Raw genomic sequence first — 23851 nt, 5'->3', positions numbered from 1 at the left:
CTGAGCAGCGCTGTGCTTAAAAATCAAGGAAGTCTCTAGCTGCCCGGCCCTGGCTAGCCAGATCTTGCCAGATCTTAGAAGCTAAGCAGGGTCAGCCCTGCTTATTACTTGGATGGGACACCACCGGGAAGCTTAGTGTTGCTATGCAGAGGCAGGCAATGGCAAACTCACCTCTGAACATCTGACCTGGATGGCCCAGGCTGATCTGATCTCATCTGATCTCAGGAGCTAAGCAGGGTCAGGCCTGTTTAGAGCTTGGATGGGAGACCACCAAGTAAGGTCCAGGGTTGCTTCACGGAGGCAGGCAACAGCAAACCATCTCTGTTCTTCTCTTGCCTTGAAAACCTTATAAATCAGCTGTAATGTGATGTTGCTTTCTACCCCCTGCCCTGACCTGGATGGCCCAGGCTAGCTTGATCGTGTCAGACCTCAGAAGCTAAGCAGAGTCGGCCCTGGTCAGAACTTGGGTGGGAGACCGCCAAGGAAGTCCAGGGTCACGACGCAGAGGCAGGCAATGGCACACCACCTCTGAACGTCTCTTGCCTTGAAAACCCTACGGGGTCGACATAAGCCAGCTGTGACCTGATAGCACTTTCCACCACCACCACCATTGTACAGCTGAAGACCACCCCCTCCTTCCCCCCCAAATAATCATAACCGAACAGAAAGCAACAAAACCCGAGGCTCTCCCCCAGAAGAGAACACAACTCGCCTTCTGAAAAAACTAGCGCTCACCCTCCCCTCCCGCGCCAACGGGGTCATAACTTGCTCTTCACATCCTTTTGTGGCTCTCTGGCCTTTCCAAATCCGGTGAGGTTTTGGTCGAGACTGCCTTGACCCCCACGCCAAACCTCGCTATCCTGGATCCTTGGCAAACAGACTCGCGAGGTCGTCTCGGATCGCTTGTGCCCTGGTTTCCCTAGGAAGGACCTGCGGCCATTGGGTAAACACAGCAGAACAGAAACGACGACAACAACAAAAATATCGCTCGGGACGCCCATCTCCCAAGTCACTGTACAAAGGAGCTACAGGGAATGACACGGAGTGTTTTGAGCGGGAATGACGCCAGTAATGAGGCCCAAGCCGGCTGAGCTTTCTTCCCAACCTGCGCATTCGGGTTCACCTGTCTAGGTAAGTAGCCAAGGCAAAACGTGCCCCCCGCAGGGCCTTCCGGGTCCTGCGTCACCATCACCCTTTACAGTCAACGGGAGCCACCCCCGGGGCAGCTGCTACCGTGAAACCAGAAAGCCCCGATTCGCATTCAGGCTTCCTCCCTTGTGCAAAAAAGAATTGACCTGCTGCCGCCGTGGAGTGTGCGCTGGCCACCTCTCTTCCTCTCCCTGCAAGCCAAGTGCACCAAGAACCCCACGGCCGAAAGGGCAGCAGCCGGGGCAGTTGGTCCCGCCTTGCCCCTGCCCTCCCCGAGAGGCTCGCTGGGAAAAAAAGAACTCTGCATCTTAATGGACAACATTTGCCTCTGAAATAAAAATTAAGGAAGGGGAGAGCCCGACGACAAGAGCTGGACCAGAGTGAACATGGTGGCGGAGTCCGGACGGCCACCGCGTCGTCAATTAATTCTTCTACACTAAATTAACCTTGTCCCATGGAAAAAAACTTACTTCTATATCATGCTGTACGGTGTTTTTTTGTGTTTTTTTTTTAATTTCTTTCTTCTTTTTTTAAAAAAACCTTAGCATGGTTTTATCCCCTCCCTGCCTCCCCATTTTCACTACCACGAAGGACATAATTACATAATCCCGATATATTTACAAAATATTAAAAAGTCTTGTTAAATCTTCTACATATTAACCTCATTCTGCCACTTTGCACATGCACTAGAAGGTGGGGAGGAGGAAACAAGATTTTCAGATTCACAGGGATGGAGTGAGACGCAGGGGGGAAAGGGGGGGGGGAGAAAATCAGAAGTTCAAAATCCGGACAGTCTCGCCCCGGTGTTCATTGTGGAGCCGTCAAGTCTCTTAAAATGAGATGAGGCGGAGAGAGAGAGCGCGCACAAGGCAATTCCTTGCAGAATAGAAAAAAAAGAAACAGCAAAAATCCAGTCACTGTGGGGTAAAGACGAGGGAGGGGCAGCGAGCTAGATTTCTAGAGACAAAGCTTGGGGGTGAGGGCTAAGCGGGAAAGAGAGAGACACACACACGGTGGGGGGGGTCGGGGCGCATTGGTTGGCTCTATGGGCCCAAGCGACTTGCTCGCGCCGCGGATCCTCGGGAGCGATGGAGTGGGTTGCCGTGGAGTCTTTTGGAAGAGAACGGAAGAGAGAAACGGAGACAGAGAGAGGGTGGCGGCCACCGAAAAGGCCAGGATCAATAGGTGAGCGTGGAGTCGTCCCATTCGAGCTGCTGCTGCCGGCTGACGTTCTGTTGGTCTTCCTGCTCTCCCTCCTCCTCCTCGCTGCTCTCTGACTCCGCGCTGGTGATGTCGTCCTCTTCCTCGCCCTCTTCGCTCTCCTCCTCCTCTTCCTCCTCCTCTTCGCTGCTGTGCTGGTCCTCATACGTCTGGTACATCGGAGGAATGGAAGAGGACATCCTTTTTAAGCTCTGGCCACACCCTTGCTGTCCCTTTTGCTTCAAGAAATGCCCCCCCCCTCGCTAGGGACAGTGCCAGCTCAAGCTTTTGGGGGTGGGAGCTCCCGGGCATGGTGCCAAGAAGACCCGCCTCCTTACAGGTGACCACTGGTCCCCTACGGCTGCCCAGAGGGCCTTTTTAGTGACAGCCCCACAATTATGGAACAACCTCATCATGGAGGTGTGCCTGGCCCCCTCGCCTGCTATCTTTAGGAGGCCGCTGAAGACAGTTTTATTAGATTAAGTTACTAGCATTCCTAAATTGGGATTTTAATTTTTGGGATTGGGATTTTTTAATTTTTTAATGGAATTTTAAAATATTTTAAAATATTTATATTGTAAGCCTCCTTGAGCACTGCATGGAAGAAAGGTGGCTGGCAAATGCTTTCAATAAATGCACAAAACAAATAAATAAAAGGGGTACAGGCTGGCGGCAACGCCGAAGAGGAGAAGCAGCAGAGACGGCGGGTGGTTTGGCTACAGACTCTGCGCTGGACTATGGCTCTTGCCCATCGGTGCTGATCGCAGCCCAGAAGATGGAGCTCATCAGCGGTCTTCCCCCAGAGGGCCAGATGACCCAAACCTCTTTCTCCTTTGCTAGAAAGTGGCAATTCAGACAGCCCCAGCCAAGATAAAGGGACAAGAATGGACAGAGAACTACAGGTGGGATAGCCAGGTCCCCCCCTCCACCGCTGGGAGGTTTTTGGGACGGGACTGGGGTGGCAATCCCACACATGAGCCAGCGGAGTGGAGTGGAGTGGAGCGGTGATTTGAAGCGGTGGACTCTGACCTGCAGAACCGGGTTTGATTCCCTGCTCCTCCTCATGAGCGGCAGAGGCTAATCTGGTGAACTAGATTTGTTTCCCTGCTCCTACACATGAAGCCAGCTGGGTGACCTTGGGCTAGTTACTGTTCTATTAAGAGCTCTCTCGGCCCCACCTACCTCGCAGGGTGTCTGTTGTGGGGAGGGGAAGGGAAGGTGATTGTAAGCTGGTTTGAGTCTCCCTTAAGTGGTAGAGAAAGGCGGCATATAAAAACCAACTGGGGGTGGGGGGGTGGGGCAAGGCACATCAGAAACTGGGGGTGCCTGCTGCTTGCACCAGCATCCTAGAAACCGTGAGCGGCAGCAGGGATGGACTGAGTACTGTACCCAGCCCTAGATGTTCTGCAGGTAGGATGTAATCTACAGGTTTGCCCGTTCAGGAACAGGGCCAATGGAAGCCACACCTTGCACGCTGAGGACTAGGGCCTTTGAACCATAAACTGGGAAGGAAAAGCACCCACGCCTTACCTCCATCGGGTTAACGGTGATGGTCAAGGCCGAATCGTCCCAGTCCATCTCGTTCTCCTTCCCAGAATCCTGGTCCCGCATCGTTCGCTGGTGGGCGGCTCTGATGCGGAACACACCCAGAATGATCATGAACACCAGGAAACTGACACAGACCACGATGACCACGGTGGCCGTGCTCGGAACCACTGGGGGAGGAAGAGAAAGAGCAGCGTGTCGGGCCCCTTTGAAGAAGCGAGCCCTGGGAATTCTTTGCTACAAATACACAGTCTGAGCGGCATTGCATAAGGGTGCAGCGATAAGTCTTCCTAAACAAAAAGGTAAAGGTAGTCCCCTGTGCAAGCACCGGGTCATTCCTGACCCATGGGTGATGTCACATCCCGACGTTTCCTAGGCAGACTCTGTTTACGGGGTGGTTTGCCAGTGCCTTTCCCCAGTCATCTACACTTTACCCCCAGCAAGCTGGGTACTCATTTCACCGACCTCGGAAGGCTGGAAGGCTGAGTCAACCTTGAGCCGGCGACCTGAAACCGACTTCCGTCGGGATTGAACTCAGGTCGTGAGCAGAGCTTTGGATTGCAGTACTGCAGCTGACCACTCTGCACCACGGGGCTCCTAAGCCATTGTTTTAATTGCTGTTTTGATGTTTCTCCAACAGCCTCTTGATTTGAAGGGGAAGAAAGGAACCAAATGGAGGTCGAGCCCCTTACCTGAAAACCCTGGGTGCGGGTTAGCCAGGTTGTGACCAGAGAGATCGACAAAGGAATGGTGGACGGGCTGGACAAACTGCGGCTGGGCAGCGATGTGGCTGGCGTGGTCCACGGGGTTGGCCGTGTGGATGACGTTCACCTGGCGGAGCGAGGCGGCAGGAGGGGAGAAAGGGAAGAAACCGGCAGCAAGTTTTAAAACCTTGCACACAAGCTGAGCGAGGTAGCAAGAGACCACCCCAGTTGTCTGCAGAAGCACCTGCTGTCCGGATCTTAAGACGGCCAGCCTTTAGGTAGAGCTGGTTTCTATTTCTGTGCCGTTTGGGGCATCTTATTCATCCGATGCAGGATGGGTTGAAGAGGGAGAGGACCCAGAAATGACTAGATGCAGCTGCCTCAGTCCGGCAAGCCATTTGGCATCTTTTATTAATTAGTTTGTTTATTTATTAATAAAGTTTAAAACCAACAAAAATCAGATAATACGTATAACAAAGGTATGTGACTCAGCACCATGCCAATATCAAACCAGCCCAGAGCATCTGGTTAATCTCCAAAGGCCAACCTGAACAAGTGGGCCTTGCCAGCCCTACGGAAACCGTCCCGCAGGACCCAGCTGTCACCAAAGAGTGCATTCCACAAGGTTCGGGCCATCACTGAGAAAGCCCTTCCCCTGGTAACAGCTAAGCGAACCATCCTGGAGCTGGGCACCTGCAAGAGGTCCAGAGGGAATGACCGAAGAGGAGGGGACAGGGGTTATCATCTTCAAAAGAAGGCCTCAATGGAATGCTGCTGGCTAAAACTTTAGTCAAGATCCACTGGAGACTCAGCCGACTGCCCTCGATTGACTCTGCTACCAGGGAGACCCTTAGGGGCCACAGATCAGCGATAGAGCCCCTCCTCTGCAAGGGGAAGATCCCCAATTCAATCCCAGGCACCGCCAGTGAGAGGTATCTGTGGAAGTAGGTGCTGAGAAAAGACCTTTCCCTCTGCCCAAGATCCTGGAGAGCCACTGCCAGCCCCAGCAAACCATGCTAGACTAGAGGGATCAACAGCCTATGAGTACAGCGAATTCATATGTCCCGACCCACTCAAACTCCCTCTCTGCAAGGCCAGCAATCAGTTCCTCGGGGGTCTCCAGAACACAAGATCTGCTTGCCTACCTCCACTTTGAACTCGTTGCTGACGTAACGGCCGTTGAGCTCCGAACAGACCAATTTAAACTTCCGGTCGAACAGAGCGGCGGCGTGCCAGTTGCGGTAGCGGATCAGATGTAAAACCTCTTCGTAGCTGGCCATGGTGTCGACTCCTACAGGGACAGCAACACAGATGCTGTCAGGGGCAAGGAGGGGGCGGCCTCAGGCAGCTTGGATATAAACTCTCCCCCACCTCCGGACACAGAAACGCTAACCAGAAGGCTTGTACAGCCGTCTTCTGCAGCTCGCTTAAGAGGGTCTGAAGGGAAGAAAGCCGAGCGGAGAGGTTACACATACGATTTATGCTTGCTCGGTATTCAGGCTGGAGGCTGTCACTTACTCTGAAGGAGATACGGGATGCTAAAGAAAGCGCTGACATTTGCTGGTGTACCTCCCAAGAAGGACCTTAAGGAAAGATCCCTTCCTGGCGATAAAGCTCTGAGAGCCCCCAAGAAAGAGACTCCTCAATGCTCAGCTACAGAACCTGGCAAGTGAGACACGCTTCGGCAGGGACCTTCTTTGGGAATTAATTGCCCAGAGCAGAAAGAGGTACCAGGGATTTCCGGGTGCAATCTCCTGCTTTCTCACGGGAGAATGCAAAGCAAGCATCTCTGCTTGGCAGCGGGCATCTCCTGAACAGGCTCCTGGAACTGAGTACCATTCAGTACCCCTGTGCATAGATCATTGCGGGAGTGCTGGAGTATCAGAGAAAAGCACCGAGACCTGCCCCCCCACCCAGCAACTCAGCCGGCCTTTAAGGCTCAAAAACCTCTTAAACTGTAAGGTGGCATTTATACTCCAGGTTCAGAAAGGTTCTGCCCAACTCAAAATGTTTCATTTAGAATCAGAGTGACGACGGCTGGTTTGTCCACACTGAGAATCATGGATGCCTTTCGAGCGCTCGGTTATCGCTGGGGTTACCACCTTGATGCTGAATGAAGTTTCTTTGGGAGCAAGGGCTAAAGGAAATGCGTCTAGGAGCTCTCTTGTGACTTCTGGGCTCTTCGCTGGGGTCCTGACTGCACCGAAGGCAGGCCGCAAATATTCACCTGTAATGATCACGCCGAGGTTAGAGCTGCTCATCTCCATCCCCTTCTGCTGCAGCCGGACCAGGTCCACCTCCAGGCTCTCTTGCTCCTGGCTGAGCTCCTCCCCTACCACAGTCACCTCACACGTGTCCAAGTTATGCATGATCTCTTCTGACACCAAAGACTCTTGGACTGCAAACACAACACACGGAGAATCACAGATCAGGAAGGTGAGCGAGAGGGGACAGGAAATGACAGAAACGGGGCCGGTGTCAGCAGTGGCCAAGGCCAAGATCTTCTGGTGGGGTCCACTCCAGCCACCCCCACCCGCTCATCTCCCCTGCTGTCCATCTGCTTGCTGTGAGCTCTCCCCCACTGGCTCCACTTCCAGTACAGCCAGGGAAGGGTGTGTGAGCACTGGGAAGACTGGGAAATGAGTAAGTGGATGGGGGAAGTACGGACAGTGGGGCAGTGGGGGAGGAGAACGCAGGCAGGCAGGTGGGCAGGGAAGTGTGAGTGGGGGGACACAGCGGCAAGCAGGGGAGGGGCAAGGGCCCCCCAGGCACTCTCTGCCCACGGCCCGCCGAAACCTGGAACTGGCTCTGGACAGAAATGAGAAAGCCTGCAAACCTTTGCCCAGACATGCGGCTCAACCATTCCCACGCTGTTTTCCACAGGACTAGAAACTTAGCTTAACCAGCAGGCCTCCGAGTTTCCCTTTGGTATCTCCTATCCTTCCTCCACCCCTCAGTGCCCACACCCTCACCCCTGCCCCCCAGGGGTTGTGTCACTTCTGGGATTATTATTATTATTATTTACTGCGGTCCTTGACTAGTATTAACTTCAGGGATCTGAACAGCACCTGGCATTCAAGACTTAGCCACGGTGCACAGGGGGCTTCACCTGTGGGATCTTCATCCCCGTCTCCCTCTGGCTCCACCTCCCGAGTGATCGTGCTGATGATGCGAAGCTCGGGAAAGAGGGAGACCCCCTCGGGGCCCTCAAACTCCGATGCGGAACGGGCGAAGTGGTTGATGCCGCTCAAGCTGATCTTCGGCTCCTCGGGCTGCAAGACCATGACGTAGCCGTCGACGAAGGGGATGGCCATGCAGGCCTCTTCGCTTGAGCACCTGCAGAAGAAGAAGAGTTGGTTTTTTATATGCCGACTTTCTCTACCATTTAAGGAAGAGTGCAACTGGCTTACAAGCACCTTCCCTTCCCCTCCCCACAACAGACACCCTGTGAGATGGGTGAGGCTGAGAGAGCTCTAACAGAGCTGTGACTAGCCCAAGGTCACCCAGTTGGCTTCATGTGGAGGAGTGGGGAAACAAATCCAGTTCACCAGATTAGCCTCCGCCGCTCATGTGGAAGAGCGGGGAATCAAACTCAGTTCTCCAGATTATAGTCCACTGCCCCAAACCACCGCACGCTTGTGACAGCCCACCCCTTACAAACACAGCGCAGATACTGCACAGCCCCTTACAAAGCTTCATATCTGAACATACCGGAGTCACAGCACTGGTCGGACTTGCCCAGTGACGTCTACTCCATTCAGCAGCGGTACCCAGAAGCCTCTCCCCACTATGCCCCCTGAGATATTTTCACTAGGGATGCCAGGGGACTGAGCCGCAGACTGGCTGCTTGCAGAATATGGGCTTTACTACTGAGCTACGAGCGGCACTCGTCTCCAGCACCCACCCAGCCTGCCTTCAAGGAATCAGCTGCCACGAAAGATGATTTCTGGCTCTCCGAGTACCAGTGACGGATCGCAGTGTGAGGACAGTGAGACTCACTTGACTGCGCTTGTGATCTTGATCCTTCGGATCCCGGGGGTTGGGAACTGGCGAGAGTTCAGATAGGAAATGTGCTGCATGGCTTTGTCAAACTGGTCGATGTCGTCCCCTTCCAAGGTCAAGACCGACTGGCTGGGGTTCATCTGGATCTGAAACGCCGAGCAGCAGTTCGGTGGCAGCAACAAAAGGGGTTGTTTTGCGGGGAGGGGAGAAGAAAAATCAGGTCTAGAACAAGATGAATTCATTAGTAATGCCCCTTTTTTTGGGGGGGGAGCTGTCAAGTCACAGGTGACTTAAGGCAACCCCTAGTGGGATTTTCAAGACGTTCAGAGGTAGTTTGCCACTGCCTGCCTCTGCGTCAAGACCCTAGTATTCCTTGGAGAGAAGAAGAAGAGTTGGGTTTTATATTCAGACTTTCTCTACCACTTAAGGAAGAATCAAACGGCTTACAATCTCCTCCCCCACCCCACAACGGACACCCTCTGTGGTAGAGAGAGCTCAAAAATAACTGTAACTAGCCCAAGGTCACCCAGCTAGCTTCATGTGTAGGAGTGGGGAACAAATCCAGTTCACCAGATTAGTCTCCGCCGCTCATGTGGAGGAGTGGGGAATCAAACTCGGTTCTCCAGATCAGAGTCCACTGCTCCAAACCACTGCTCTTAACCACTATATCATGCTGACTTAGGACCAACCCGGCTTAGCTTCTGAGATCTGATGAGATTGGGCTAGCCTGGGTTATCTGGGTCAGGGCAGCGCCCTTCTAGGCTCATCAAAATGAGATTATGAGCCCGGCTACCTGCGGTTAATGCCAGAAGGGTCTTGCATAAAACGGGGGTTACAGTTAATTAACGAACTGCCCCTCTTTCGCTCAAAATGCTGCAACACACACATTTTACACGTTGTTTCACCATGTAGGAAACACCGTCGAAACCTGGCAGTGTTTGCTTAATTCTACAATAACTGAAGGGACTGTTCAGGATTTCCCTACCGCCACCACCAGGTCTGCAGTTGGCAGTTAAGGCAACATCCTGCCGCTGTTGTGCTAGCTTCTTAATAAATTGAATATATTTGTGCAGAAGGAAGTGATTAATGCTTCCTGCTGAGGGGAGGCGGGGGAGGAAAGAGGAGAAAAATAATTTACTTTTTATGTTGTAGAATTCCAAGGAGCCATACACGACAGGTACTGAACCACTGATTGATAAAATACAGGAAAACATAGAAGTGCTTAAAGGCAATTAACTCAGAGCACAAGTTTTGAGATTCCTGGGGGAAAATACCAGTTTATTAAATATTAAAGATCTTTCCCTCCCTACGCCTCCGTGCCAAACTCTGCTTTCTGGTGACTGCCGTCGAGTCACAACCGACTGCAATCCTAGCAAGGGGCTTCAAGGCGAGTGAGAAGCAGAGGGGGTTTGCCATTGCCTGCCTCTGCAGTCTTCATAGAATTGGAAGGGACCACCAGGGTCATCTAGTCCAACCCCCTGCACAATGCAGGAAATTCCAAACCATCTCTCCCTGCACATTCCCAGTGGCCCCTACTCCATGCCCAGAAGATGGCCAAGGTGCCCTGCTGTGATCCATTGCTGAAGTTGTTCAGTGACTTTTCCTGCACTTCCCTGATAGGTCCCCTGACAAACTGCCTCTCAAGACACCCTGCCTGAGAAGCAAAAACACTCAACAGATATAAAATGTAGAAACTTGTCAGCTGCCTACAAGGACCCCAGGCTAAGAGCCACTGGGCAAAAGCCCTTTAGCTCTCGCCCTTCAGCTCGCACCAAAGGCTTGCGCCTCTGGCAAGAGGAGCCTTCTTAAATACTCTCAGCCCCACCCCTCACAGCCAACCCCCCATCCTAGTACCGAACCTGATTAGCTTTTGAGATCCGACGAGATCCATACCATTCCGCATCCCAGGGCCAGCTTACCTTCATGCTTTTACTGTTGCCCTCAGCCATCTGCAAATCCAGCCCCTCTTTGCAGGTGTAGAGACAGTCGATCACCTTTTTGTTCTCCAGTTTACCAGAGCGGATCATCAAGCCTGCCAGGTTGCCCCGGAAGAACTGGGCCATGCGGTGCTCGCCACCTTTATCGAGCAAGGGAAGACAGACAGGGTGAGTGCGATCAAATTTCTTTGGTGGGACAACTCTGCTCGTGGTTCTCATTACACTGGCATGCAGATTAGCAAGTGTCCATTCTTGTGTTAACCTTGCTGTTACGCTCAAGCACAACTGGGGGAAGAGAACTTAAAAAGAAGCTCGGTCATGCAATGCGGCCCTTGAGCGAAGGAGGGAAATGGAAGGACCCTGCTCAGCCATGGTAATTAACGGCTCCATCCATTACCAAAGGGGAATCTCACCCCTTGAGTGGCATCGTCACCAGCTTGAGATGCCAAGGCTATGATCCAGAACGGGCATACTGAAAAATGCCACCTCTCATCAACTCAGAGGAGTTTCACACCACACACGTACAGCAGAACAAATCAGGGCAAACCTTAACTTTGATGCCACGAAAATGAAGCGGGGTGGGATGGATTATGGATGACGATGTGAACAAAAAGAAAACCCCATTTCAATGTTAATTAGACACACAGACGAGAACAATCTCGAGACTTATAATATCGTTTTAAGTAGCGGATTGTTCTTGCCTGCTAAAAATGTGTTAATGGTGAAACCTGTCTACCCAAATAAGCTCTGTGAACAGCGTGAGGAACTCCTGGAATGAAACCCAGAGAAAAGCTATTTAAGGTACTGGTTTGAGAAACACACAGCATTTAACGGCTGCTGTTTTTGGCAGAAAAGACACTCGTTTTCAGTGCAGGTGGAGAGCCCAAAAACTCAAGTCTCAGAACATTTGCTGCTCCCTCTTCCCTGTTTCCCCTTGTTAAGAGCCCAGAAATGAGACCCCACTCCACTTGGCAGCTACCAGAATTTAGCTGACAATCCATGAGAGATCTAAAGCCACGTACACACTAAAACTGGGGGGGCTCATCAGACACACGGTCTATTCTTCCCCTTGTTGGAATTCCCCCATGCGCCACTGATGCTTTATAAATTTGAACACACAAGATGCATCCGCAGGTTCTCTTCACAATTAAGGCAGAGTGGCAGCCTTTATCTGATGCACGACCAGTAGCTTTGAAAGCTGACCATGCTCCCCAGTAAAGGACTCTGCTTGGGTAGCTTTGGCCCCCACTGGCCACAATTAAGGCATTAACTAACCTGCCTTAAGTGAAACCCCCCCCCCCCCCAGGAACTCAAAAAGCGGCTTGAAGGATCAGGGCAAGAACCAGCATCCTAGATCTACTAGATGCACCAAAACGCCTCCAGTTTGTCCCTGAGCTAAGAGCCTGTGCTTTGAGCCACAGATATCCCCATCTGGAATCTGGCTGCCATCCTCAAATCTGCCCCCCATCCCCGCCCACACAGATGCAGGTTTATTTTACAGGGCTGGTGGAAATGTTCAGCCTGGAGGAGGTTGAAGGGGGGATAGGATCACTCTTTTAAAGTATTTGCAGACTGTCATTTAGAGGAGGGCAGGGTGCCATTTCAGCTGGCAGTGGAGGACAGGAATCGTGATAATGGGTTTAAAGTATGGGTGGGGAGATATCAGCTGGATATTAAGAAAACCTTTTAACAGTAAGGGCACCTGAGTGGTAGGGATGCTGTGGGTTCTCCCTCCTTGGTGGTGTTTAAGTGGAGATTGGATGTTTATTTGACAGGGATACTTTAGGTGTAGGGTTGCCAACCTCCAGGTGGCACCTGGAGATCACCTGCTATTACCACTCATCTCCAGATGACCAAAATCAGTTCCCCTGGAGAAAATGGCTGCTTTCAAGGGTGGACTATGTGGCATTATACATTGTTGAGGTCCCTCCCCTCTTCTGTGAGCTTTCTTCATTGTCCAGCTTACACATCCATACATAGTAATAGGTAATACTATGGCATGAAGTAACTTGATCTTGGTTGCCAGTGACACATCCTTACACTTAAGGATCTTTTCTAGCTCCTTCATGGCTGCCCTTCCTAGTCTCAATCTCCTTCTGATTTCTTGGTTGCAGGTGTTTAGTTATATTAAACCGTTACAAACCCTCCAAGGAATTGAGAAGATGTCTCCAATTAAGTAAATAGATTTTAAAAATTCAGTTTCATTTTTCACTAGTTCTTAAAAAAAAAAAAAAACCAGGCATGGAATATACCTTCTCAGAAGAGGCATTCCCCCACCCCTTCTGACTCATGCCTCTTCTCACATGGGCTTGCATGATCTATTTATGCTCCCCCCACCCCGGCAGAAAGACTGCCTTTATTCATATGCAAATATGTGCAGCTCTAATCAGTAGGTTAAGACTCCTATGATTAAATCAATTAAGATTTCTTTACAACGGGGCCACAGCTCCAGCAGAAGAGCAAAGCTGTACCATTTAACAATATTTTTTTCTAAGACAGTTTTAAATTTCATTGCTCGAGTGATGAATAATTAGAGGGTATTTTCCTGCTCTGGCAAAGCTCTCTAGAGTATTAGCGATTTTCAAATGTACAATTTAAAATAAATGGGAGTAGGCATAAAAAAAAAAAGAAGTCTCAAAGCCCGGTGAGCAATAACTAGGAATGTGAGATGTCATGAAAGCACATGAGCCCAGGGGAAAGCGCAGTTGCTAAGCGAACCGGGAAGTTGCTGGTTCAAATCTTACTTCTGGCCTGAACGCACCAGATGACCTCAAGCCGAGCTTCAGTATTTCAGCCACAACCCCCACTCTGCATTATGGGAATAATAATACTGATCTACCTTGCATGGTTGTTGTTAAAATTACAGCAAGATAAATAGATGCAAGGAGTTTAACGCCCTGAAACCCTTTTACAAGTGGTAAGCATTATGCAAGCAGCCACCCAGAGATACAAACGAGCATGTCATTCCAAAGCGTCCTCTCCATAACTCTCAATGCTATCCTCCATTTTTACTTGGTTTAAGAGCTAGATTCGCATTTAGTGGAGACCAACAAGAGTTTTGGGGTATAAGCGTCAACAGATATCTGACCAAGGGAGCTTTAGCTCTTGAAAGCTTCTACCCCCAAAAAAGCTGTTGGTGGACTCTGCTTTGGAGAACCGGGTTTGATTCCCCACTCCTCCACATGAGCGGCGGACTCTAATCTGGTAACTGGGTTGGTTTCCCCACTCCTACGCTGGGTAACCTTGGGCTAGTCACTCTTCTAAGAAGGTGCTACTGGACTTGAATCTACCTGTTCTATGGTAGACCAACACGGCTACCCTCTGAAACTACTTGGTTTAAGAAAGTGACAGCTCTCCCCACTGGCCAGTTGGTTCAGGGGACAGGGGTTAACTGCCCCTGGGGAATTGCAACAGTCTGCAGTGTCTCCCCTCCTCTGGGTAATGCATGCAGCAATGGGTTGAGAGAGAGAGGGAAAAAGCTATAGATTTTTGCAGTAAAAATACATCTCAGACTCTCCATCATTTCAATATAAAGTCAACTGCTTGCAAATCTGTAGGAACAGCGTTCGGGTGTTAAGAACCAAAGGGGGGGAGGGGAGGTGAACACATCAGATACAAGCAGCACAACGGGGGGAAAAGAACAAAAGCCCAGCAATGAATTATGTTGATTTCAATGGCCGTAACGGATGCTGGCATTCCATGCTATGAGTGAGATGAAGCAACGTCTCGGCTAAGAAGTGAAAAAAAGAAAGAAAAACAAGTTAAGAGGAACACCGGCAACCTGAAGGTGTCTCAGTCGCTTTTTCTGTGTCATTCTCATTTTCTGTATATTCTGCAGAGCAGCGAGACAAAGAAACAGAGAGAAAGAAGAAACAAGGTACCAGGTGGTTAGGACTTGTCGGCTGATCTGGCAAATCACACCTGGCTTGGACAATATGCTCACCTGGCAACAACACTCCCCTGCCCAATTCGGTAGAACCCACGCTCTGACAACAGCTCATTTCAAAAAGAGGAGTCGGCGCCCCCGACCTCTCTCTCTTTCACACACACATGCACAGTTCACAGAAGACTTCCGGGAACATAAGAAAAGCCCTGCTGGATCAGACCAAGGTCCAGCAAGTCCAGCAGTGTTCCCACAGTGGCCAACCAGGTGCCTCTAGGAAGCCCCCAAACAAGACGGCTGCAGCAGCACCATCCTGCCTGTGTTCCACAGCACCTAATATCTTTGGCATGCTCCTCTGATCATGGAGAGAATAGGTATGCATCATGACTAGTCTCCATTTTGACTAGTAGCCATGGATAGCCTTCTCCTCCATGAACATGTCCACTCCCCTCTTAAAGCCTTCCAAGTTGGTAGCCACCACCACATTCTGGGGCAGGGAGTTCCACAGTTCAACTATGCATTGTGTGAAGAAATACTTCCTTTTATCAGTTTTGAATCCCTCACCCTCCAGCTTCAGCAGATGACCCCACATTCTAGTATTATGAGAGAAAAACTTCTCCCTGTCCACTCTCTCCAAACCATGCATAATTTTATAGACCTCTATCATGTCTCCCCTTAACCGCCTTCTTTCCAAGCTAAACAGCCCTAAGAGTTTTAACCGCTTCTCATCGGGCAGTTCCTCTAGTCCCCTGATCATTTTGGTTGCTCTTTTCTGCACCTTTTCAAGCTCTGCAATATCCTTTTTTAGGTGTGGTGACCAGAACTGTACACAGTATTCCAAGTGTGGTCTCACCATAGATTTGTACAAGGGCCGTATGGTATCATCTTTTCACAATGACTCATCTGCAGAGGAACTGCTGCAGGCCGGCTACTGCACTCCAAGAGCCGAGGCGGTGTCCTGGTCAGAGTGTCGGACAAAGCCCGTCACAACCTGGGTTCAAATCCCCACTCAGCCTCGAGGCCCAGAGGGTGACCCTGGGATGAATGCTCTTTCTCAGCCTCACCCTGAGCTTCAGGGATAAAAAGGTGAAACAGACAGGTGGAAAGAAGGTTCCGGGGCACATCTGAGAGCGTGCAGACATGGAGAGAAAAAGTGCGGGCTGGAACACAGAAGGACACGCTCCAGCATGGTGTAGTGGTTAAGAGTAGCGGACTCTGCTCTGGAGAACTGGGTTTGATTCCCCATTCCTCCACGTGAGCGGGGGACTCTAATTTGGTGAACTGGGTTGGTTTCCCTACCCCTACACATGAAGCCTGCTGGGTGACCTTGGCCTAGTCACAGTTCTCCCAGAACTCTCTGTCCCCCTACCTCACAAGGTGCCTGTTGGGGGGAGGGAAGGTGATTGTAAGCCGCTTTGAGACTCCTTAAAGGTAGAGAAAAGCGGGGTATAAAAACCAACTCTTCTTCTAGGCTCACTCACTGACAGCTGCACATTACTTACAAGGGGGTCTTTTGGGGAAGCTTGTCTGTCATCACTGAGGACCCCCCCCAAAGAAAACTAGGATTATCAGAAATGCAGACCCTGATGTCAACCAACAGGCCAAGCAGAGGAAGAAGAGGCCATGACGGCTTCTCTTGGCAAAGAGGAAAGGCCAGCAGGATAACTCCGCTCCTCATGCAAGAGATACAGGACGCGGTCTGCTCTGAGTGGCCCCTCCTGCACACACACTGACAACCATCAGCTCCCGCAAACCCCTTCGGGAGCCTGGGACAGGGGCTGCCAGCAGACGGCAGAGAGAATTTTTGTCTGGGGCAACCCTTCAGGGTTCCAGGGCAGCCAGCTGGATTGCTACCTCCACCTTTCCCCCTGCCTACTCTCTTTAAGCTTCGCAGAACTTTTTGAGGATTGGGGTTTGGGCTGCTGGAGAAGAGAGTGACCGTTTATCTCCAAACAAAGCTGTTCAAAGCTTGAATACCAGAATCATGCTACTTCCTCGAGCCAGCAGCTCGAGGTTCTCCAACCAATCTTTCCTATCCCGGCCACTTGAGATCCATTTTTAAAACTGGAGATTGCGGAAAGGGGCCTGCAAAGCCCAGCTCCCCATCACACAGTTGTGCTTATCTTCCATGCACAATCCCCTGTCTTCCTTGCTCCTGTCTTCCCATTTATTTGTAAGGGTCACGGTTTTACACTTGTTAAGAGTTTTTAATATTCTGCAAGTTGCAGCCAAAGACTACGGCGGAGCCTTACAGAACATAAACACATAAAAACATGGCGCCTCACTGGGCGGGAGATGAAGCCAGAGCTTTCCTTGCAGGCCCAGTCGGCAAACCTCCAAAAGGTGTGCTGAGAAGTGGAAAGAGAGCGAGAGGTGGCGTGCGGAAAGTGTTGGTAACCTACGTGCCTTTTTGCATCCTCAGATGAATCCCGAGTTCCGTTTTCTGAAGATGCTGACAAGAAAAACGTCAGCGGCGTTGGAGTCTTATGACTCAGCACCAGGCAGTCTCCGGGGAACGGCTGTTCAAACCTGCTCTGCATGTTAAAGCCGACCACTGCAGCCGCGTTTCTTTTTATAGCTATAAAGGAGCACAGTCCACTAGGCAAAAAATACCGTGGACACTGGAGAAGCGCTCTGGCAAATATCTCAAAATGAGAAGCCTGACTAACGAGAGAGAAACAACAGGGCCCAATCCCAGGCAGATTTACGTCAAGGCTGACGTGTGCCCAGGCGCACATCGACTGGCAGCCTCAGCTCTGTGAGAGTTCACAGAATCGTAGAGTAGGAAGGGACCACCACGATCATCTGGTCCAACCCCCTGAACAATGCAGGAAATTCACAACTACCCCCCCACACCCCCAGTGACTCCTACTCCATGCCCAGAAGATGGCCAATGTGCCCTCCCTCTCATGATAGAATCAGCATTGCTGACAGATGGCCATCTAGCCTCTTCTTTAAAATCTCCAGGGAAGGAGAGCTCACCACCTCCCGAGGAAGCTTGTTCCTCCTGAGGAAGTTCTGGCTTGCAACCCAGTTTGAAAATACAAACGTCTTCATTTCCAAGGATGTGATTTATTTTGCTGGCTTTGCCATAACTGCAGACAAGATTTATTTAGGGGGGGGGGGAGACACTGTCGCTGGTGCTTCCAAAGCACGCATGTGCCATCATGTTGCAGCCGACTTACGGTGATCCCATGAGGTTCTCAAGGGAAGAGACAAATAAGAGGTGGTTTGCCATTGCCTGGGCTACCTTAGAGGTCTCCCATCCAAGTACTAGCCAGGGCTGACCCTGCTTAGCTTCTGAGATCTCACAAGATTAGGCTAGGCTGGGCCAATGAGAGCCACTGAGGTCAGGGCAATAGTACTATTGTGCATAAAGTGCAGCCGACTTGACCCCGTAGGGTCTTCAAGGCAAGAGATGCTCAGAGGTGCTTTGCCATTGCCTGCCTCAATGTAGCAACTATGGACTTCCTTGGGGGTCTCCCATCCGAGTGCTAACCAGGGCTGACCCAGATTCCCAGAGCAGGCCAGCCTGGGTCATCCAGGTCAGTGCTTCCCCACAAAGTAGGCAGAGGTTGACAGTGCGTAATTCATTCCTGCTTGCGCCTCATCTCTTTTCATTGAGCCTGGCATAGGCCCCAGTGAACAGGGCCCATAAGCCAAGTGTACTTGGGCAGATCACGAGAGGGAAGGCAGGAAAGGTTGTATCACTGTTTGGCTCTTGTGGCCCTTTCTTACAAGGGAAAATTTTTAGGCCATCTTCTGGGCATGGAGTAGGGGTCAGTGAGGTTGTGGAGGGGGAGGTACTTGTGAATTTCCTGCATTGTGCAGGGGGTTGGACTAGATGACCCTGGGGTACCAACTCTATGATTCTATGATTCAAAAGGCTTGTGGGCCGCCAACCTCCAGCCTTCCGTGACCACGGACTACAGACTGCCCAACAGAGACTGAACAAGTTGGCATTACCTTGCCAGCACGCTCCAACCACCAACTGGGACTCTATTTTGGAGGGGTGCAGTGGGTAATCTTCCGTCACTGGGAAGGGATCGAAGGAGACGCCGTCGACGTAGAGCGTCACTGTGGGAAGTTCCACGTTGAGGACATAATGATGCCATTCCTTGTCACACACCTGGGGAACAACAACAGCAGATCCTGTCAGCATCCAGAAACTTGGCATGTGAATACATAAAACTGCCTTCTACGGAGCAGGATCAGTGGTTGCCCATATCCCAGGCAATGGCAAAATTCTGCTACTCAGCTATTAAAGGGAGAAACGCTCTCACAAGCAAGGAGGTAGATCAATGGCCTTACGTTCACGGTACTAAGGTATATCGTAGCTGAGGCTCACATAACTTGCTTATGATAATTATATACGGTAGCTATCCTTGCCTATTTATTCAATCAGGGTTTTTAGATTTTATACCTTCAGGAATAAAGGACCTTCAGGAATTCCGCAGGGCCTGCAAGATGGAGCCATTCTGCCGGGCTTATGGTTGAGGCTAGCGACGATTCGTGTTATAAGTACTGGTCTCCCTAGTCCTTCCCCCCCCCTTTCCCTGCTGCTGAGCACCACCCCTTCTATACCACCTTAGGGGGTGGGTTAGATTCATCTGCCACCTGCAGATTGCTACTTTTGGTGCCATTGAGGGGAATTATTGGGCTATTTTAAATTGTATTTTTAATTATATTTTAATGGGTTATTGTTTTATTCTATTTTAGATTGTGTAAGTTGCTCTGAGACTGACCTTCGAGTTGGGGAGAGTGGGGTAGAAATGTAAATAAATAAATATACAGCGTTTTTTTTCTATTTCTTTTTACAACTACTGATTGTAATTTGTATGTTCGCTGGCCTTAGACTGTAACAATAAAGATTGACTGATGGGTCTGTTTAAGTCAATGCTGCCTCCTCTGACTGGCAGCATCTCTCAAAGGTCCTGGGCAGAGAGTGGTTATTCCCTAACACCTGCCACCCAAGATCCTTTAACTGGATGTGCCAGAATGAACTCAGGGCCTTCTGTGTTAATGAAAACCAGGTTCTCTGCCACTGGGCTCCAGATATGAGAGCAAAAGAGTCTTCGGTTGGCTCAGTCTGACTCACCCTGTTTTTATTTAGCTGCCCTGAGTGTCCTAGTTGGAAATAAAACAGTCAGGATAGGAATTTCACGGGTCGTAAAACTGGCCTCCTTTTTAACTACCTGGTTCAGTTTCCAGTGGAATTCCGCCGGCTTATAGCTTTGCCCCTCGGAAGGATCTTGACGGAAGAGGAAGACGAGTCGGCAGTTGTGCACGTACAGAGAATAGTGGTGCCGGTTCATGTCTGCATGAGGGAGAGGAGATCCATTACCATTTCTTCCGCCTCTCTCCATTTCCAAGTCATGTTTTTTAAATGGTTGTTAGCTAGCTACTGCATTAATCTTTACATGGAGAAGGAAACAACAAACGAGCAAAAAGAAGACCGCCACATTGGTCTACCGCAAAATGCAGAAGCTAAAGCCATGTGCTGTCTCCCATTAGGGCACCCACGCTGTCGTCATAGTGTGGTAATCCAGTGTGACAACCCAGAACTGGTGTTTCAGCCCATCAGAGAAATTTCCCTTTGTCATGCAGTTGTTCATTCAAATCTTGCCCGGAAGGGATACAGAAAGGAATCAAAGCAGCAATGGAAAAGACTGAGCCAAGGTCGGCTTTGCTGGTCTCGTGGCTGAGCTTGAGGTGCCCAATTTAGATCAAGACCCCTTTCCTGCAGAAGGGATTTCGGTCAAACAGTCGCCCTGACAAATGCAGGGGGGATCCCACAGTTCCATGTGCCGAGAGGGAAGGGCTCCCCAAACTTGTTCTACAAGCTGCAGAGATTCCAGCTTGTTCCTCAAGCGCTGGTGTTCAGCTTGAAGTCTACAGCATGTCAGATCCATTCAGAGAACTATTTTTTTTCCCCTTAATACCCCACTTTTTTGGGGGGGGGAAGGGAACTTCGTGTTTATGGTACTGCAATCAGAATAAGCAAGCTCTTGCAAATTAACATCTGGTGGCTGAGAAAGTACATTCTTTGAGGTGGAGCTCTTGATGAGCCACATCTAAAGATGGGTGCTTCTCACTTCCTTGCTCCTTTCCAATCTAATAACTTCCAGCATTCCAGCAGCTCTATCTTTTTAATTAAGGGGGGATTTTAGTTGGCCTAACTCCGATTCTCACAAAGAAGAAGGAGAAGAGTTGGTTTTTATAGGGCGACTTTCTCTACCACTTAAGGGAGACTCAAACTGGCTTACAATCACATTCCCTTCCCCTCCCCTCAACAGACACCCTGTGAGGTGGGTGGGGCTGAGAGAATGTGACTTGCCCAAGGTCACCCAGCTGACTTCGTGTGGAGGAGTGGGGAAACAAATCCAGTTCACCAGATTAGCCTCCACCGCTCATGTGGAGGAGTGGGGAATCAAACCCGGTTCTCCACATCAGACTCCACCGCTCCAAACCACCGCTCTTAACCACTACACCACGCTGGCACAGCACATCTCAAAAAGTATTCTTGGCTATTAGATTGGCACATTTGATCAGGGCTAGCTGCTAGCGAACAGGACCGGTATTTTCCTGGTTTTGTTCCCAGTTCAACAAACCACTTTGTGAAGCTTCAGATTTCACCTTTTGTCTTCTTAGAGACCCAGTGTGATCAAAGTGCTGGATTTGAATCTGGGAGACGCAGGTTCAAATCCTCATTTGCTAGAGAATCTCGGACATATCTCCTTCTCTCAGCCTGACCTATTACACAGGACCACTGCAAAGGTACAACTGAAGGGGAAATGTGTACTCCGCCCAGAGTTCTTTGGAGGAAGGATGGATAAAAATGTAAGAGGGGACTATAGAGGGGTTTTTTTTAATCAATCAAAATTACCGTTTCATTCTCTGCATGAACAAAGAGACAATTCTTTGGCTCTGTTTAAGGTACAATTATGGAATCCACGTTATCACATTTCCTGTGCATTGATACAATCTTTTAAAAATTCCTGTTTGAAGCATTCACAGAGCAGGGCTGTTCACAGAGAAAGCTATTCACACCGGGGTGGTGGTGGAGAAATATGCTCTCCTGGAATCAAATCAAGACTTTTGTGCACTCAGTTCTCTTGACAAGGATACCAAGGAATCGTATTGCAACGATGATAGCCAACAGAACAGTGCCAAAGTAGGAACACCCCATCTGTCACAACAGGCTGGAACTAACAAGAAAAACTGACTAAAAATCATTGTATGGAGGAACAGTGGCTGATAAATCATTTTGCTATAAGAGAAGCTTTTATGTTTGAGAAATATAAAACTATATTTTATGTAAAATGAAAACAAAAAGTTTTTTTAAAAAAAGAATGTTTGTGAACATTCTATGGCATCACAGCAGATCAGTCAAGAGCAAGAGGTGTTTTGTTAGACTAAAAACTACCAGATGCTGCCCATTTGCCCATCACAGTGAGATTTTCCGAACCTGTCTTGTCCGAATTGCAGAGGATGGTCTCCTTTTCCCTTGACCCAGGTCCATGTCTCATCCAGACAGAGATCACAAAGGGCTCTTTCATATTGACTGTAACAACGTTGTCTGGAACCTTCACAGCTTGCGTGCCGTTGAACTCAAAGACTTGGTCGCTGTCATGGCCGTTGTCTGTCGGAAGGCCTACCGTCCAGTTGGCAGTGTTACTTGGAGGGGGGAGCAGTTCAGCCGTGCCGGAGGAAGCGCCTGTAATTAAAGGATCATCATTAACCTACTACCTGATCTTTTTACCTGGAGATGCCGGGGACTGAACCTGGGACCTTCTGCATGCTAAGCAGACGCTCTGCCACTGAGCCACGGCCCCTTCCACAAACAGCTAATACCAAATTAATTTTAAAAATTGCGGCTAATATTCCAGGTAAAACTGAAACTGACCATACAGAGTATATGTTTAAAACCAAGGCCAACAAAATTAGGAATCACCCAATTTTACACTTCCACAGATTAGGGAACATTGAGGTGATGTAGCTTCACTGCTACGGCACAATATTTTGCAACCTGGGTGGCGATTGGTGAGCTGTCTCCCAGCAGAAACCTTTTGGTCCATACAGCTAATACCAGAACCGAAGACGCTCTTCAAATATTTGGGGGGGAGGGAGTCTTGTGCAAGTTAAACGAAAGGTTTGCCTATCAATTTCTTACAACCCCGCGTCAAGAAATCCTCCCCCCACACCGCATCTTTTCCTTTGTCCCTTCCCTTTCAACAACTCTTCACAATTGTGGCGAGGGGGTGAGAGATTAAGGATTCACAAGAGCAACAAAACTACTGCACCCTAACCTAATAAACTAATACCTAAGATTAATCAACTAACATTAAGAATAGATGGCAAAGAAACATGTAATATAAGGCAAACGTTACCAGCCTAAAATTGCTTAGAAAAGTCACTTAAGAAGTTTAAATAAGTTTAACGAATATGTATTCTCATATAGGCACAAATAGCTTTTAGTGATGGTAGATATTATCTGTAAGGCACATAATGATTAATATAATGTTTGGTAGGTGTTATGTAAATGTTATGTTGTTATTGTTATTTGTGAGTTTATTAAAAAAAAAAAAACCTACTGCACCCTGTGATTTTTCCCAGGCCAGCTAAGCGTTATCTTACCACACAGCCTGTGAAGGGATTTCTCAGAGTAGGTATCTCGGTCGCAACCTTTCCCGATGTGGTTCGTCTCCAGCTCGATCGTCGCTTGGACGGAAGTGATGGGCTCATCACACGTCTCCAGGTGGATGTTGGGGAAGAGGGCCAGGGAGCCCGTCCCGGGTTCGTATTCCATTCGCTTGCTCCAGCCTGAGCTCAGGAAGAAAGAGGACCATCAGGCATGCCTGCACCACCAGACAGGCATTTAAAGACAGCCTGGCAGGACGGCCGGCAACAAGGGGGGGCCCCCGAACTGACCTTGCCAGCCGGGCCTGCACGTAGGCTTAATGCTGATCTTCACCAGCACATCCTCCGCCGCTCGCTTCTTCCCACAGTCGTAGGCAGTCACGGTGAGCTTATACTGGTGCTCCTTGCCGTAATTCAGTTTCTCTGTGTTCTTAATGTAACCTGAAATAGCCATTTCAGCCATTAACAAAAAGGTAAAGGTAGTCCCCTGTGCAAGCACCGGGTCATTACTGACCCATGGGGTGATGTCACATCCCGATATTTACTAGGCAGACTTTGTTTACGGGGTGGTTTGCCATCGCCTTCCCCAGTCGTCTACACTTTACCCCCAGCAAGCTGGGTGCTCATTTTACTGACCTCGGAAGGATGGAAGGCTAGCCGCTCTTCAAAGCTTCAGGCAGAGATAGGTTTTTCGCCACACCTGTTACTCAAGATCTAACAAATCCCAGGAAATGAACCCATCTGGATACAAAGCAGGCACTTGACCTCCCAGCCAGTGAACCTGCCTGATA

The 23851-nt window shown here is 49.8% G+C and overlaps 1 protein-coding gene across 4 annotated transcripts in view; it reads right to left on the bottom strand.

Moving 5' to 3' along the window:
* Positions 1-2314: 2314 nt before the first annotated feature.
* Positions 2315-23851, bottom strand: part of CLSTN1 (calsyntenin 1) — a 54981-nt gene continuing 33444 nt past the window's right edge. For 2 of the 4 annotated variants that reach the window (XM_056865626.1, XM_056865627.1), the window contains 14 exons: positions 23352-23501; positions 23058-23243; positions 21889-22137; positions 19616-19737; positions 18387-18549; positions 14319-14369; positions 10520-10677; positions 8598-8746; positions 7708-7934; positions 6826-6996; positions 5744-5889; positions 4587-4725; positions 3880-4064; positions 2315-2519 (listed from right to left, as the gene is read on the bottom strand). In XM_056865626.1, the coding sequence (XP_056721604.1) occupies positions 2328-2519; positions 3880-4064; positions 4587-4725; positions 5744-5889; positions 6826-6996; positions 7708-7934; positions 8598-8746; positions 10520-10677; positions 14319-14369; positions 18387-18549; positions 19616-19737; positions 21889-22137; positions 23058-23243; positions 23352-23501 (2288 nt within the window). In that variant the 3' untranslated portion in view covers positions 2315-2327. The remainder of the gene's footprint in view (positions 2520-3879; positions 4065-4586; positions 4726-5743; positions 5890-6825; positions 6997-7707; positions 7935-8597; positions 8747-10519; positions 10678-14318; positions 14370-18386; positions 18550-19615; positions 19738-21888; positions 22138-23057; positions 23244-23351; positions 23502-23851) is intronic. The other 2 variants (XM_056865628.1, XM_056865629.1) reach the window with 1 other exon arrangement.

The sequence above is a fragment of the Euleptes europaea genome, chromosome 19 (assembly GCF_029931775.1).
Source record: "Euleptes europaea isolate rEulEur1 chromosome 19, rEulEur1.hap1, whole genome shotgun sequence".
Lineage (NCBI taxonomy): Eukaryota > Metazoa > Chordata > Lepidosauria > Squamata > Sphaerodactylidae > Euleptes > Euleptes europaea.
Note: the sequence above shows the minus strand (reverse complement) of the source record. Positions and strands in the feature narration are given on the sequence as shown.